This window comes from Pyrus communis, chromosome 16 (genome assembly GCF_963583255.1).
Source record: "Pyrus communis chromosome 16, drPyrComm1.1, whole genome shotgun sequence".
NCBI lineage: Eukaryota > Viridiplantae > Streptophyta > Magnoliopsida > Rosales > Rosaceae > Pyrus > Pyrus communis.
In genome coordinates, this window is record NC_084818.1 from 6,369,800 (window position 1) to 6,388,283 (window position 18,484).

General features: G+C 35.7%; 1 protein-coding gene across 2 annotated transcripts; it reads left to right on the top strand.

Annotated features, from left to right (window-relative positions):
- The first annotated feature begins 12,027 nt into the window (after window positions 1–12,027).
- Window positions 12,028–14,066, top strand: LOC137719486 (glucan endo-1,3-beta-glucosidase-like). 2 transcript variants are annotated; one of them, XM_068458527.1, is made up of 2 exons: window positions 12,028–13,096; window positions 13,667–14,066. In XM_068458527.1, exons 1-2 carry the CDS (start codon window positions 12,055–12,057, stop codon window positions 14,011–14,013), a joined length of 1,389 nt encoding a protein of 462 aa, XP_068314628.1. In that variant the 5' UTR covers window positions 12,028–12,054; the 3' UTR covers window positions 14,014–14,066. The 2 variants fall into 2 exon arrangements, with proteins under 2 accessions (XP_068314628.1, XP_068314627.1); XM_068458526.1 differs by having other exon boundaries at window positions 12,028–13,092; window positions 13,612–14,066.
- Window positions 14,067–18,484: the final 4,418 nt, after the last annotated feature.

The following is an 18,484-nucleotide window of genomic DNA, read 5'->3' on the forward strand; positions in this document are numbered from 1 at the left end:
TCCAAAAAAATCATTACTGCACAACTGCATCTTCCTCAGAAAGCTTTGTTCATCCCATCTTCGTTGCTCCACAACTAACTCATCATTTCCACAAGCAGAGTTTCATCAACCCTCTACTCCCAAAGTATAGCTAAAACTTATGAATTTATTTGCATAAATATACAAAGAATTTCAAACAAAAAAACAAGAACTATTAATTGAGGAGACGTTGAGTTTCCTGCGGGAACAAATACAAAAAAAATTGTTAAAAAATTAGACAAAAAAAAAAAAAAAAAAAAACAAACAAAGGAAATGCCCAGATTCTAATTGTGTTCGTTTTGGGTCAATTCTCAACCAAACACAACATTCTAGCAGTCGAAATGAAGCTGGGAAAATCTACCATTTTGGTTCCCAGTCGTGGCCATAGTTGGCCGGGAAACAGCCTAGAAGGTCGCTGGTTTAGCCGGAAAAACTAGGGCTTCCCGAGTTGGAACTGCACCAAAACTCTACCAATCATGCATGCAGACTCAGGAATTGCACCAGAACATCAAAAGGAAGAGAAACAAGGTGATCCCGAGACTTACCTTGGCTGTGTATGGCGGAATTTCACCGGAAAACCTCCGAGTTCGAACAGAGGTCATGAGCCCTCGGGTTAAGTTCCAAACCGCGCTTTCTGTCCTCGTCTCAGGGTCCGGAAGACATGTAGGGACGAGGTTAATCAGTTGGTGGTGGTGGCGGCGTGATTAAAGTGGTTGAAGTTGAAATGGTAGAGTGTGAGAGTGATTAAAGTGAGAGTTTTAATGGGGAGAGGAAAAGATGGCACGGAGAAAGAAAAGTAAATAAAAATACAAAGGGATGACAAAACCAAGATCATGAACATTGTGCCCATTGCTTATAAAGCACAATTTAGTGAGTTGCTGCCCAATGTAAGAGCACAAATAGCTCTCTTCCGTGCAGCTATTATTGAATCACAAAACTTGAATTTCGTGCTCAATAGCTCATTTAAAAAAATAAAATAAAATAACTAAACGGCCTCCTGTCTGAGCAAAATCTGATTTCAGTGATTCCACCGTCAATGGCCTTCCTTTTTTACCCCGTCTCAGCAATAACACACCAAGCTTTTGCACTTTTCTGAGCAACAAACACTAAACGTTCAAACAGATAATAAGATTAAATATAAATGTACAATATTTGTTTTTGGCCCCATACAGATAATAAGACTAAATATAAATTTACAATATTTGTTATTGGCCCTTTTCGAATCTGCCATAAAGAAAACTTGTAGACATAACAAAATTAAGAACCCGCGACGCAAGTCCACCACAACCCCGATGAGGCCATCATTTCCTGAATGGTTCCGAGGATTTCAGCCTCAAAAAGAGAGATGGGTTTCGGTCATTCCTCAAACCAAATCAGCTTCGTGGTCATGAACTCTTCCATAGCTCCTAAGAAAAATATATAAAGAAAATTCAAAATATTTGATCTACTATTGAATTTTTGATGGAAGACCTATTATGATTCGTCTGAGAGACCATAAGTTCTTACTAAACTTGAAGTCTTCAACCAGAAAACATTAAAAAGAGAAAAAGAAGAACTTCAAGTCACCAATTGGCAAATAATGGTGGTGAAGAAGTTCATTTTGGATATGAGAACTGTTTATCGCCAATGTCATTGGCGACGGCACAAAAAGTTGAACCAAAGGTATGTTGGAGGACGAGGAGGCGCAAGGCAAAGCCCTTTAATTACATCGTTCCTCTATGACCACATCATTCATAAATGCAGCTGGCTACTTTCTAGCTGGATTTCAGAGGAGGGTACAGCTAGGGATGGGCAACAGTCATGGTGGGCCGGTAACTGCGATTATTTACTCATAATCATTTAAGCTTTTACCCACATAACCGTTTACCAGTTAGGTATTTACATAAATAGGTATACCCATACCCATAACCGTTTGTAAACGGTTAACCATACCCATAACCGCATACCCATTTGCCCATAACCGCGTACCCGTTTACTTTTTTATTTTACCCGTCTACCTATTTTTTTAACAACTTGAAAATTAAAAAGAAATTTGTCATAATTTTCTTTTTCCTAACTATTAAATACCATAATAAGTACATTTAACATGTATTTTTATATTAACGGCAATATTATTTATGAATATATGTGATGTCTCCCAATTATTTGACGGTCAATCTATTACAATAATCATGTATGGTTGTAGATTAATTAATATTCTTGTATACATACATACATATATATATATATATATACATACATATATATATATATATATATATATATGTGTGTGTGTGTGTGTAAGTACGCATCAGTTTGCTAAAAGGCTAATTTGATAAATACTTGGATTTTTATTTAGAAACATATGTTCATCGTTCCAAGCCATTTAATCGATTTCTAATTTTGGGGTCAAATATTTATTGAAAACTCGAGGCCAACTATATGTATATGTACGCATCATCTAATAATAACACGTTTCTAAATGCTCAAGGTAATCATTATCTTGAATTGGTCAAAGCTCCAAAAGACTCCAAAATAAAATTGTCGAACACTAATGCTTTAGCACATTCAATCACATATATTAAACATTAGCCCGTTCTATCAACTACATTTTTCTCTCAAGTGAGGCATATATATATATATATATTATATGGCCTTTATAACCAAATATATCTCGGGATACTAAACCTAGTTAGAAACTATTTTTTTTTTTTAAGTTTTACATATATTAAAATAAACGGTTAAATGGGTACCTATTTATAACCGCAGGTAATACTCATAACCGCTTATTTAAATTTCACCGGTAAACGGTTATACCCATAACCATTTATTTATCTAAACGGTTACCCATAACCATAACCGTCAAATTTAAATGGACAGATTACCATGGTTACCCATAACCAATGGGTATTTGCCCATCCCTAGTGAGGATCCTCCTAACCAAGCCCATCGGGGCTGTTGACATTTTATCCAACGGCTACAATTATTATAACTTTTAGAAGGGCCCTCTGTTTGTAGCCGTTGGATAAAATTTCAACGGCCCGATGGGCTTGGTCAGGAGGATCCTCACCCTTTGCTCAGGAGAGGATCCTGATCCACATGTTTTGATATGGGTCTAATGAATTGCACAGTCATAGGTGGGGTTTAATAAGTAGAGCAATTAAAGTGTCCATAATTTGAAAACAAAATTGCACCGACTGTCGTTGAATGTTTTATCATAACTCTTCCATAATTAACATGGAACTTTAAGTTACACATCAAATCTCCTCATTTCATAAAAAACTCTCATCTTTTTTAGTGTAAAATCTATCATTGTATTAAAAAAAAAAGTTACTCATCAAATCTCGTTGTTTCATCAAAAACTCTATCTGACTCCTGTTTTAAATTTTCCTCGCGATTCCTGCATATTAGTATCCAAATTTGAATTTGAATTCGCATGAAGTTATGAGAACTACAAGTAATTTTACATGTTTTCATTGAGTCGTTTACAACAGTAAGCTTCATTTTTGCTGGTATTTGTTACATGATTCGCGAGCATTATACATTGATTGTCTTATGTAAGTAATTGCTCAAGAGGCTTTTGACATTGATTGTGTTAGCTTTGGGGGCTTTTAACATTACCAAGATGGAGGACTACATCTTACTGTTAGAATCATGTAAAATTACTTATTCCACCATGATAGGTAGTTACAATATGATAGGTAGTTTAGCTTGTACAAGTACTTACATGGCAGGTAGTTCAGACTGTAAAAGTACTTATATAATAGGTAGTTTGGATTATAAAAGATCAGTTGAAATCTAAGTTTATGCCGACTAATATTATAATATGATAGGTAGTTTAGCTTGTACAAGTACTTATATGACATGTAGTTTAGACTGTAAAAGTACTTATATGATAGGTAGTTTAGATTGCAAAAGATCAGCTGAAATCTCGGTTTATGCCGACTAATAGGGTACCTAAGTTGAAAAAAAAAAGAAAAATAATATAACTAATAGCGAGGCCCCCCCAAGAGATTTATAGGTGTCCGAAATTTTGGAAATGTCCTAAATTAGTTTTAGGAAATATGTGGTGCGAATAGAATGATTCTAACTATGGCTTACAGCACACAACTTTTTGTGAAATTTTTTTTTGAAATTTTTAGCTTTAAGAAAAATTTTGCACTGGAGTTAAAAGAAAATATTGCAAAATCTTTGGATGTGATACTACCGATTATTAGGTCCTGAAACTATTTTTTATTGATTCTTAAAGTGAGAAAATAGAAAACTATCTTAAATTTGGGTTTTAAATCATTGATTACAAGTGTTTAAAAATGAATTATAATATATTTTGCACGGAAAAAATATATTTTGAAAAACACGAATATGATTGTTTGTTGTTATGGTAAGAGAAATAAAAGAAACATTAACAAAATAAAAAAAAATAACAAACTGAAAAAAAAAATTGAAAAGGGAGGGATCGGTATGAAGAGAGCGACTTTTTTGGATAATAATCGCTATTATTTTAGCGATTATCTCCTTGAAGTATCGCTATAAAAGAACCGATCGTATCATTTTATATTTTTTTTTCTTTTTCCATTGAATAGCTATAGTAGAGTAAAATAGTAATCACAATGCAAAGTATCAACCTAACAACAAAAAGTCCTGACACATGGAGTCCTATTAATGGACCTAAATAAAAAAATAACTAAAAATTGGACTAATGTAATTGTTAGGCCATAAAATTGGGAAATGAATCATTTCCGGATCTCTTCCACCAAATCCACCCAATCACCTAATTCGGACCCTTGAAATATATGTGAATGCCCACATAAAGAAAACAACCACTTATGGCTAAGGGTGGAAAGTGGAAGAATAGAAGTCAAAATTATATTGCTTAAATAGTAGAAGTTTGGTTTTTATTGTTTTGGTGTGTAAGCATTTTACATGCATTAAAAGAGACGTATACTTGTATCGTATGGGTAGTACAAAAAGATGAAATGTTTTTCTCATTTGTCCCTCTCTACGTTCATTTCTCTTATCTAATACTAGTGAAGAAAATAAACAAAATAATACATGGCTCCCATTTCACTTCAATTTCTAACAACTCTGATAATATATATAGGTACGCATCATCTGATAATAACATGTTTCCAAATGCTCAAGGTAATCATTATCTTGAATCTGTCAAAGCTCCAAAAGACTCCAAAACAAAACTATCGAACACTCTAATGCTTTAGCACATTCAATCATATATATTAAACATTAGCCCGTTCTATCAACTATATTTTTCTCTCAAGTGAGGCATAAATATATATATATATATATATATATATATATATATATATTATACAGCCCTTTATAACCAATTATATCTTGGGATACTAAACCTAGTTAGAAACTTTTTTTTTATTTTTTTATTTTAGTTTTACATATATTAAAATAAACGGTTAAATGGGCACCCATTTATAACCACCCATTTAAATTTGACGAGTAAATAGTTATACCCATAACCGTTTATTTATCTAAACGGTTACCTGTAACCGTAACCGTCAAATTTAAATGAGCGGATAACTGTGGTTACCCATAACTAATGGGTATTTGCCCATCCCTAGGTACAACAATGAGAACCGAAAGGCTCTACAAGGTAATATAGAGGCATACAGTAGCCTTTTAGAGACTAAGGTTCACACCATTTGTCTTTCCTCTGCCATCCATCCGGGAAGCAGCCAACTATATTTACTTCGTGGAAAATGGATGTAAAGGGCTTTGCCTCACCCCTCCTTGCCCTCAGCATACTTTGATTCCACTTCGCGTGCAGCGCCAGTGATATTGGAGACAAATAATGATTTTAAAATTCAAATGAACTTCTTAACTACCATTATTTGTTATTTGGTGACTCCCATAAGAGAGTAAGCTAAACTTTGTCAAGAGAATATCACATAATATCTCTGAATTTATATGATGAAGAAAAAAGGCGAATGGTGTGAATCGGCATGCTCTTCAAGGTAACTATATGAAAAAGGAAAAATCTAGATTGGCAGTTTGAAAATATTGTAGGCATAAATTTGTGCAGGGCTGCTCTCCTAAGGTCCTCTTTTAAAGGATTTGTGAGGACCTCTTTTATATAAACCATTAGATTAATCCAACGGTAGCAAAACTGAAGAGGTTATATTATGCTGTTACACCTAAACAAAATGAAACACAAAAAACGTTGCAAAAAAAAAAAAAAAAATGAAACACAAAAAAAAAGGTTTTGTTGTCAGATTTCGCAGAAATTATAGAACCAATATTCGAAATCGAAACGATAGAGTTATCGAGTCAAAGAAGCAACGAAGAGTACCATAACTAGCCTTAATTTGTACAACAATAATAGTCAGGCTACATAATTTGGTAAATCCACCACCACCCCCCTTTCCTTGATCGAGGCAGATCCAAATTGTGAAGGTTTTTTCTTTTCCTCCTTTTATTTTCTGTTTAATTGTAATCCATAACAGAATTCTGTTGTGCCTTAGCTGATTATCTTCACCAACATACAAACCCACAGTTGAATAGTTTAAAATACAAGAAATAAAGACACCGAGAAATCGGTTCGGCAAAAACCTGCCTACGTCATCGGAGAGATATTGCTCTTTACTATGAGAAAAACAGTACAAGTTACACATGATTTAAATCGACATAACCCAATCCCATATCCCTTATACACCCACTCACAAAATTTTCCCAAGAGCCTCACTCTACCCCAAGAGTTCTTTCACAAGAGATCTTTCACTCTAGCTCTCTTGATTTCTCTCTCACCCGTGCCCATGGTAGAGCCAAATGCTCTCACCATCTCTTTGGATGCTTTTCTCTTCATCCGTTCCTTCTCCTTTGGCAAGGCATTTAAATAAAAAACAACCTCTTTTCTTCTCCTCCTTTCTTCCACCCGAAAGCCAAATAATTATGGCTTTGAAAAAGCCACAAAACAAGGAGCAAATTAAGCCACAAAACAAGCCACAAAACAAGGAAACATAATCCTCATCATGATGTTCCCTCATCAATATTGTTTTGTTTCCTAGCCTAATTTGGCCACTATCCAACAAATTCTAGATGCAATGCAATGCGAGATCGATCGATGGATGTGAAAGATTTGAGATTAATTAAGGAAGAAGGATTAGGGAAGAATGAATGCCAGAAATGACATAAACAAGAAAGAAGAGGAGAGGGAAGGGAAGACGAGGGAAAAGAAGACATGGCTGCTCTTCCAAGTCTAAGGATCCTGCAAAATCTGAAATCGCGGCCTATTCTCCTCCAACCTACGTAATCTGAAGTCGTGAACCCTGTTTTTTTGGAGTTTCATTTCGTTTAGGTATAAGAGGATTATATAATCTTATTAGTTTTGCTACCGTTAGATTAATTTGATGGCTCATATAAAAGGGGTACTCACAAGTCCTGCAAAAGAGGAACTTAGATAGCAACTCTATAAATTTGTGTGTGTTGTCTTTTTGTCGATGTGATATCAAGTTTTGACACAACGTATCTGGTTTTGTTTTTCGCACATGTTTGACAATGACTCATTGTTATCTTTACATTAATTACTTAACGTTGAAAAGAATCTATATGAATTAATTGAAATGGATATTACACGCAAAGTAATGCTAGGGAGACTAAGTTTGTAGACTAAATTTTGTAAACTAAATGACATGTAAGTTGGTGATTAGATTATTACTTAATCATTGATAAACGTGCTCATTTACTATTGATGACACCTCATTTGGTTTGCTAATTTAGTCTACAAATTTAGTTTCCCTAACATTACTCTTACACGCATATCTGATTTTGTTTTTTCTCACTTGTTTGACAATGAGTCGTTGTTATATTTACATTAATTACTTGACATTGAAAGAAATCTATACGAATTAATGGAGATGAATATGACACACATCTTTTGTGAAGAGATTCAATGTACGAAAAAAATAAGAAAATAAGAAAGAAAAAATTTGACGAAATTTATTATTAGCATAAGATCCGTAAATAAATAAATAAAACATCTTTAGAAAAAAAAAACCCAACTTTCTCCGTGTCACTCATTTTTTTTTTATAGAAATGATTTTTAGACATCCTTATTAGCTTCTCACATAATTAACCCTCTTTTTTATTGAATATTTTTCGAATAATGCCAGAAGCTTGTCCATGCTCGCTGGTTTTTCACAAAGAATCCAAACCGAGGACAATGACAGTAACCGTAAAATACTCACAAGAGAAGAAGAGTCGAAAGCAAGTGCTTTTAGAATCTCAAAAAGACTTTAGAATCCCCATGTTTCATGACGCATCTAAGCATCCTGAAACATATTTTTCCATCCCCAGTGATTTGTTTGATGGTGGTCTAACTAAAACTGCAGGCGAAATGATCTTCACTGCGTTCAAAACGCCCTCTTTCAATGAGTTTCTGTTTCTTTTATGCGTACACACATGCATATCCAAGGAAAAAAAAATGATGCGACTGTGTAGGGTGTAGAGAACAAAGGAATGAAGGAAAGTGAAGAAAACCATCACCTGAAATACATATACAGAAAGGAGGTAAAGCGAATTTGATTATGCTAACAGCATTTGGCTCATCTTTCTTTCTTTCTTTGTTTTTTTGTTTTTTTGTTACAAAGGGGACAAAAGTCCAGTTAACACACTAACAACAACTAATCTTGACCTAATTATTAAGAAGGCCATTACAGACAAACAACTAACTAATGTTGATTGAGGATTGATCAATCCTCAATCAAGGTGATATCCATTCTGCTCCGATTATCTATCACTTCATGCTTCTTGGTCCATGGTTTTCCGGACTGATCATAGTAGATCGCATAAGGGGATAATGTGGAGGCTTACCCTGTAGAGCCGACCAGTTAGCATCATGACCCTTTCCTCTATGATCCAGCCGGGAAGTAGCCAGCTGTAGTTAGCATTGGTGTTGTCATGGAGGGTCGACGTAAAGGGCTTTGCCCCACGCCTCCTTGCCCTCAGAGTCTCCTTAGCTTCAACAATTTGTGCTGTCGCCAATGACATTGGCGACAAGCAGTTGTTTTCAAATTGATATTCAACTTGAGCTTGAGCAACGTTGTATGCCATTTCCGGCCCGTGACTTCAAGCTTCTTCTTTTTTTTTTTCTCACTCTTTTTCCTGGGTGAAGACTTGAAGTCCTTAGCAGCCTATGATGATGGTGATATGTACATCTGGTAAATCATTGATTCGATCATTAAAAAATGCGTACAAGTCAAATTCTCCAAAGCCCTCATCACATTCCCCTTCACCATGGTCATCAGATGTCTCAAAACCTTGCATCATGTTCTTGATGTAAATAAAAACCTAAAGAAATTAAAAATCAATATAGTCTATCTTGTTTGTAAACACATACGAAATACACTTGTCTTGGGTTCTTTTTATAGATGAAGTGGAAGGATCTTGAACATCAATTTTGAAAATACGGTGGGCGTAAAACTGTGTGTGCAAAACTATGTGCACAAAACTGTGTGCGCCTTTTAAGTGTGATATGCCTTGTTTGCCTTCTGTCCTTCAAACCCATTTAACAATTGTCCATTCTTATCTTTATATTAATTGCTCGATATCAAAAGGAATCTTTACAAATTAACTCAAACAGATGTGAGACGCGTTTTGAAATGTGACATTATTATTCATAAATATACATATTTTGTGTAATGGCTTCCACATGAGTTAATTCTAGTAACGTGTCTCATGGCTTTCATTCATCATTCTTTTGCCCGAGCTAGGATGCAAAAGTCTGCATCACTCTTCACTATACGCGGGCTCTGTTGGGCTTTCACGTGAACTTAAGACCTTGAGTTTGGTTTTTTTTTATTTTTTTTTTTATTTTTATTTCCTGACTTGGTTGGCTTACTAGGGAAAAGGAAAAACTAGGTCTAGTCTCTCTCAAACTCACATGTGAACTTCAAAGATTGTGAGCCTAGATCTTTGGGCTCTCAAGCATCCCAAAGTCTTCCATAATCTTGACTCCTTGTAGGCCCGATAAATTTTTGTAATCATCCACACCACAATTCACTAGGCAAGCCCCAACGTGTCACTTGAGCTCATTTTAGTGTGAATAGTACGTAGTTAGTGTGATCGAGCTTGTCATGATGAATATGCATGGATTTATATGGGCATGCCATAACTTATACAAATGTCTGGTTTATTTATCACAGCGTGACATGGTTGCAAATATTTTCCTTTCTAGGTTCCACACATTTGCATGCATTTAGGCTTGACTTGGAGCTTGTATCACAATCGGGCCTTGAAATTTAATTGAGTTTGCATGTGACATTTTTTAGCCTCAATACATAAGATATTACAAAATTCAAATGTGACTATCAAAAACCAAAAACTACATCTTTAAACGATATGCTGTGTGAAATATATATCATAGAGCTAGAAAAAACAGAAAATACAGACAACCAATCAAACCTATATGTGATCCAGCGCCTTCAAGAAAACAAAGAAAACACCAAGCTCGACGTTTTGCACTAACAATCTCGTTGTTCCATTTTTAAAAGAGGCAAATGCCTTATCATTCAAGTATATGTACAAGGTATAAACTCCTTTCTGACATAATTTGTATACATGTGATTTATGTGGTGTCAAACACACCAAATTCACCATAGTCACAATCTAAGTGAAAACAAGTTGAATAGTTTGCATGTCAACCATTTGCCATATTCTTTAAGAAGAATGAACTCGACCAATTAAAATATATGTGCATGCAACTGCTTAAACTTGGTGTTAATCACAGTTTATTTCTTTTTTGACTTAAATTTCCTTGAACATCCTATTTCTTTTCGTTCAATAAAACTATATTGCTCTTATTTCTCAAAGCTAGCATTGAATTAAAACCAAAAACCATATAGACAACCAGAGTCATCGCAATTCGGGCTAGAAAATTATTAAACCCTAATTAGAAACTTTCTTTCTTGATGCCTTGCAGAAAAATAATAAGAGTAGGTGCTTTGCATTCTTGGTGTGCTAAATGCGTGCCGACCTGTGTGTTCTTGGACATTAACCCTCAGCCTCTCGTTTTTTACATAAGTTACAAACCGCGCAAAGATACTCGAACATGTCAGTTTATTGCCTTCCAGGGAAAAAAAGAAGAAAACAAAAAAACAACAAAATCAGTGTGTGTAAGGGTAAAGATAGAGAGACTAAAATTTTAAATTAAATTTTGTAAACTAAATGACATAGGAGCTGATAATTGGATTATTATTTAAATGTTCATTAATGTGTTTACTTTTTATTAATGACATATCATTTAGTTTGTAAATTTAGTTCAAAAAATTTAGTTCCCTTAGCTTTTAAACAATTATTTTTGTATCATTTAGACAATTATTTTTGTGGACACGGTGGCTACTCAGGAAAATTAGGTCAAAATGTTGAGGAATGTTATAGATATTAAATTTGTAGACCAAATTTGCAAGCCAAATAATTTGTTACCAATAGAAAATTAGTACGTTTATCAACATTTACTAATAATCCAATCATCAACTTTTATGCTATTTAATTTACAAAATTTTATTTATAAGTTTAGTCTCCTTAACATTAATTCCAAAAAGTTTGGTTCGGTTCACACTTTGGATATTTTGGAACATCGAATTTTGAAGATGCTTTGTTCACTGTGTTTTAATTTTAAACGTGTGGAATAAAGAGATAAAGTTCTCAATGAACACGTTGAAATATGGACACACACTTCTGATTAAACTAGTAACAGTGTTTTGTTATTTCCACGTGATAACATGTCCATATAGATAATCTATTCGTCTTAAGGTAGTTATTTTAAGGTTTTGATGTGTAATAAAGAGATCAAGTTCAACCTCATAATTAAGCATACATCAAGAAAATTCAACAGGATTTAGCAGTGAATATAAATCACAAATGAAATTGATATTTGACCAACTACAGGTCACAATCCCATTGTCCATTATCTTCTTATTTCCTAGCCTCGGTTTCTTTCCCCTTCCCCACTATAAATACTTGACCGCCGACACCCCAATCCCACAAAGGAAAAGGAGAAAATCTAACTTCTCCCAAAACACCACCACAAAAATGAAAAGAAAAACAACCATGGCTACCACCAAGCTTCTCCTCTCCCTTCTCCTCCTCGTTCAGCTCGCCGCCACTGCCTACTCCATCGGCGTAAACTACGGTACTCTCGCCGACAACCTCCCGCCCCCGGCCCAAGTCGCCAACTTCCTCAAAACACAAACCAACATCGACGCCGTCAAAATCTTCGACGCCAACCCCGACATCATCAAGGCCTTCGCCAACTCCAACATCTCCTTGACTATCACCGTCCCCAACAGCGAGATCCCAAGCCTCACCAAGCTCCGCACTGCTCGCCTTTGGATCATTGATCACGTCAAGCCGTTTTACCCTGCAAGCAAAATCAAGTACATTGGCATGGGAAACGAGGTCCTTCACTGGGGGGACGATGCTCTCAAGTCGAGCCTCGTCCCTGCCATGAAGACTTTGAACAACGCTTTGGTCCTCGAGGGGATTAAAGACGTCAAAGTCTCCACCCCTCACTCGCTCGGAATCATGTTGGCCTCCGAACCCCCCAGCATGGGCAGGTTCAGACCGGAAGTGATTCCAATTCTGACCCAAATGCTCCGGTTCTGTAGCCAAACCAAATCGCCTTTCATGGTCAATCCGTATCCGTACTTCGGGTGGTCACCCGAAAGGGAGAACTACGCTCTTTTCGGACCAAACGAGGGAGTGCACGATAAATTCACCGGCAAGTTTTACACTAACATGTTCGATGGGTTGCTGGACGCGGTTTACTCAGCTGCCAAGGCAATCGGGTTCAGTGACGTGAACTTGATTGCAGCCGAGACCGGTTGGCCTTCGGCTTGCGAGTTCCCGGTTTGCTCGGTTCAGAACGCTGTGGACTACAACGGGAACTTGATCAAGCATGTTGAGTCTGGGAAGGGTACGCCATTGATGCCGAACCGGAAATTCGAGACTTACATCTTTGCTTTGTTCAATGAGAACCAGAAACCCGGTCCCGCCGCAGAGAAGAACTGGGGGCTGTTCAAACCGGACATGACTCCGGTTTACAATGCTGGGGTTATGCGCAATCAACAGGTTGGTAATGGTTCTTGATTAATCGTCTTGTGATTTTTCCTTTCACTTTTGTTACCTTATTAAGTAATGTGACATGGAATATTTCTGCGCCTCACTAATAAAGATGAAAAATAATACAGTTCACAAAAATAATAATTGCAAATTCATCCAATTTATTGAATTGAATTGCTATGACTAAATAATGTGTAAAGTGAACCGATGACTTCAGTTTTTGGTTTGATTTTTTATGTAAATTTGTAATTTAATGAATCAAGATAAGAAACAAATGAAACGTTGTCAACTGAATAGTAAACGTAAAATTTTAGTTACTTCATGTTCTTTAATTGGGTACAAATTAACCAAATTGAATAGTCAACCTGCACTCATTCTTCAACAAATCGACATTCGAATAGAAGTTTGAACTTCAGTATAATAGAACTACATATTTTCTTAATAATGTGGCTTAATTCATGTCTACATTGACAATATTATTATTACCATAATAATGTATCATGCATACTAAATTGTTGTATGATTTAGGGTGGTGCAACTCCTGAACCAACAATGAAAATTCCAACACAACCTTCTACACCAGCTGCACCAAAAAGCGGGAAACAGGGAAAGCCTGCCAAACCAGCAAAACCAGCAACACCGGCAGCAGGAGGCAACAACAGCGGCAAGAAGTGGTGCGTGGCAAAACCAGGAGCCACGGACCAAGTATTGCAATCAAACATTGACTACGTCTGCGGCACCGGCGTTGACTGCAAGTCCGTTCAGCCTGGCGGCGCTTGCTTCGATAACAACGTTAGGCCCCGTGCGTCTTACCTCATGAATACTTACTACCAGGCTAACGGCCTTCATGACTTTAACTGTGATTTCTCTGGGTCCGGACAAATCACCACCACTGACCCAAGCCGCGGCTCTTGTAAATACAACGCTTGAGCGGCTGAGCTTGAGGAGACGATTTGAGCAACGGAAGGTATGATTTTTTCCAATTTGGGGCATTGTTTCAATGGCCAAGAAATTGATTAGGAAAGAATATGTTTGAACAAACAACTTGAAGAAACCCCTAAACGATTACCACAAAAGCCATCAACACAAATTTGTTACAAAGATAATAGATGCAACATATTCATATTGTCAGCTACAACCAGTTATCGCCGAGGAATGAGGTCGCATAAAGTTATTTTTCGTAGACAAAACTACATACATTATCTAGCCATTACTAAAGCGCGACCAACCCTACAACGAGAAGGGATCACCAAATAGCTCATCTCCCTCTTTCCGTACTTTATATTAGAAAACAATGAACATAAAGCAATCAAGGGTTACTTCTTACAAATCTGCCTAAAACCTTAACAACTTCAAACTCAAGTAAAGCAACAAAACGCATTTTGGGCTGTGCCAAATCCAGTCCTCAAATCGTATTCTTAAGAATAGGGCTGGTGAAGCCAGGCCTAGACTATTGCTACTAGATTTGTCTTTGGGCTGTGACAACATTGAGACCAAAAGCAACAAAAAGAAAATATAATATCAGTTATTTTGGGAATGATATGAAGTAGGGTTTCGGGAAGAGAGTTTTAAATTTGAATTATCATGCAGAAAATGATAGTTAATATGAGTAAAGATAACATATAGCTTACAAACCTAAGGGCCCCCTGATAACGACATCCAACCTGCAGACTATAGTTTTGTCTCTGTATAGTGTGTTTATATGAATCATACAAACTCACTAATTACCTTTAACTGAATTATTGCTTTCAAATTTCTTCTCCATGTTGCCGACGTCGAAAGACTGACATCGAAGGATGGAAATCTAACCTAACATAAAGTCAGATAAAAAGTTGCATACATGAATTTTCAGGCTACATCGGCGCTACATTAATGAACAGTTTATATGTGAGTGGCCAGTTGTTTTCTGGATTGATTGTTACTATTATTGGTTGGTTTCTTGTCTTTTAAGCAAGTGAAGACATAAAATGCTTCTTTTGTAAGTCTCAATTAATCTGAGATGACTTTGTTACGATTGTTAACTGCATGCCTCTCATCATTTCTCTTCCACAGGATATATATATGCTCTTAGCTGGTGTAGTACTCTTGCAATTGATTTACCAAATAAAATAAAACTATGAGGATCTCCAGTACACAATCTTATGGTATAACATGTATTGTTTCTTCACATACATTAATTTGGAAAAAAAAGAATATAAATAATCATGCAAAATAATTTCATCACGGGTATTTTATGTGCACGCAACGAAAATTTGGATGTAGTATTCCTATTTTGTTATATTCCTTACACATTTTTATCCAGTCATAATAATCTTTCTTATATTTCATTTCGAGAGAGAACAAGAATTTGAGTTTTCATATCGTTGTGAGTAGGGGTGGTTTTTGATGTATCAGATCGGAAACAAGCATTCCAATGTTAATCCAAAAAAGTTTCGAAATCAAGTATTAGTTCCAATTTCAAAATTTTGGAGTATTAGAATTTATCAGAAATTTCGAATCGGTTTTATCTCTGAATTTTGGGAACATAATTCAGATCTACCACATTTTGCAACACTTTGAAAATTTTCATATGTTTATGTATCTATCAACCATTCAATATTTTTTATGTGATTTTTTGATATTTGTAGGCTGTTATGTGGGTATATGACATAATTATATTAGGCAAAATAAAATAATATGTTTAATTATATTCTTCATTTTATGTATATTAATATAATTAAATATATAAAATACGTAATAATGTAACATCCCACATCGTTCAGGAAAGTGGATCCTATAAGTCTTATATGTATATTCTCATCTCTACCTAGCACGAGGCTTTTTGGGAGCTCACTGGTTTTGCGTTCCGTAGGAACTCTGAAGTTAAGCGAGTTTGCACAAGAGCAATCCCAGGATGGGTGACCCATTGGGAAGTTCTCGTGTGAGTTCCTAAAAACAAAACCGTGAGGGCGTGGTTGGGGCTCAAAGCGAACAATATCGTGCTACGGTAGAGTAGAGCCCAGGATGTGGTGGGAGCCCGGGTCGAGATGTGATAATTTGGTATCAAAACCAATCCCTGCCCGGAAGTGTGCCGACGAGGATGTAGGGCCCCTAAGAGGGATGGATTGTAACTTCTCACATCGCCCAGCCTTATATGTATATTCTCATCTCTACCTAGCACGAGGCCTTTTGGGAGCTCACTGGCTTAGCGTTCCGTAAGAACTCCTAAGTTAAGTGAGTTCGTATGAGAGCAATCTTAGGATGGGTGATCCACTAGGAAGTTCTCGTGTGAGTTTCCAAAAACAAAACCGTGAGGGCGTGGTCGGGGCCCAAAGCGGACAATATTGTGTTCCGATAGAGTCGAACCCGGGATGTGGTGGAGCCCGGATCGGAATGTGACAAATAAAGTATAACTAAATATACAATAAACATGATATGACAATAGAGCATACTTCGAATAGGATAAGTACATTCCAATTGTCATTTAATTCTTCAAAAATTTTCTGAATAGGAAATGTTGGGGCTCGAATTAGAAATTTTCGATTAGTATTAGAATCAAATTCAACTTGCACCTTTAGATGTGAGAGTAAATGAGCTATCATTGAAATTATATTAATAGAGTGATAATTAATGTGAGTCGCATATATACTTTGTATACATGAATCGAAGAATCAACTTTAACCCATAAAATCTCAATATATTCACTGGTAAAAAAAACCGAGAGTGAAAATCATTACCTCAACGTTCATTCTTATATGCTCTTTATCTTTTTATCTTTTTCTTTGTTTAAAAAGTTGATGCACCATTGACAGATAGACTCCCATTTAACTTTTGATTTTTTTTTTTTGTAAATATTTATACACGTTTTGTACTCTTTGTCGTGCTTCAAATGACAAACCCTTAAAAAAAAAATATGCTAGGCCCCCTTACTGCCTGTTGGAATATCTTGTAAGAGTTGTTGCCTTTAGTTGGTTGGTACTCTCACAACCTCTAGTCTAGCATATCTTTCCCATGAATTGATTGAAGGCAACGGTGACTTTGGTCGCTAGGAAACCACTTTAATTTAATCGGAAGACTTTTGGGTTGTAATCAGATGAGTCGCATGAGGCAACCATATCTTATCTCTCTACTACTTAAGGTTAGTATTCTCCATTGAGTATGAGTCCTTCCTCTCATGCTAACAGAAGTTTTTAAGATTGTCGTATTGTGAACTAATTTGTATAGAAAGTATCTGTGTAAGACAGTCGTTCTTTGTTTTGTTAAAGAACTAATTTTATATCAATAACATTTTGATACATTCTTTATTGATGCCTTACCAGCACAATATTAATAATTTGTTCTTTAATTAAAAAATGGACATCCTAATAAAAAAAACTGTTAATTTATGTATGTGAATCTCATATGCATTAGCAGGAGATTAGGGATTGATGATACATGAATTTGAGCAAATGGGTGCAATTATGATTGGAGGGGGTCTCAAAAACGTGGTCCTACTCTCACTTAGCTCATATGTGAAACATAGAGAGGATAATCATCATTTACAAACCCAAAATCTTCTATTTAGTTGCAGATGTCATGATTCTGAATTCTGGTAAAAGGAGACAAAGATTAACTGCCTTTTGGTTCAGAGAGAGTCAACTGAATCTAAGTAGATCAGTTTGGTGTCTAACCAAAACCCATGCCATCTATTTTGGTGAGCCAATTCCTATCTAATTCAAGGACCAACCTGACCTATTTCAACTCTGCATGAACATAATACTGTAAAGAATGTGCACATAAATTATCCATCTTACGTTTACAGAAAGCATGTACAATGTCTTATGGCATCATCAAACATATATAGAAAGCAAGGGATAAGCTTTTTTCGGAGAAATTGTGTTGTATCACAAGTTTTAAATACATGTATCTTTATTTCTCTCATCACGTACATGATTAGAGAAAAATGTAAAGTAAGCCTAACCATCATATGACAAAATTTTATAGTTTAGTAATGAGAAAAGAAAACATAGTAGTATACAACTGAGTGATATGACAAATTTACTTTGAATAATGATTATTCCACATCACGCAAGAACCTCTCCCCTAGAAGGGGTCTCCACGTAAAAATCAAAGATACAAATAGGACAAAAAATGAAGTTTAAGTAACGAGAGAAATAAACACATAATTGTATACAACTGGTGATAAACAAATTTTGATTATCCTGTGTCACCTAAGAATCTCATTTAATAAAAGGGATATTCTCTTGTGTCATAAACTCACTATGTGAAAATTATTCGTTAGGTGAGCAATACATTTTTTAAACACGTGACAAACATGTATTTAATAATTATTTATTATGTGGAAACTTAGTTGCACGAGAAAATTTTAGAGTCTCAATGTAAAGGATCATGGATACAGATGGGAGAAAAGATGAAGTGGCAA

Excerpts from the sequence above, each read along its gene's own strand:
- LOC137719486 (XM_068458526.1), top strand. The coding sequence starts at position 12,055 with ATGAAAAGAAAAACAACCATGGCTACCACCAAGCTTCTCCTCTCCCTT. Across the intron at positions 13,093-13,611 it reads GGGTTATGCGCAATCAACAG|GGTGGTGCAACTCCTGAACC; the intron begins GTTGGTAATGGT and ends TGTATGATTTAG.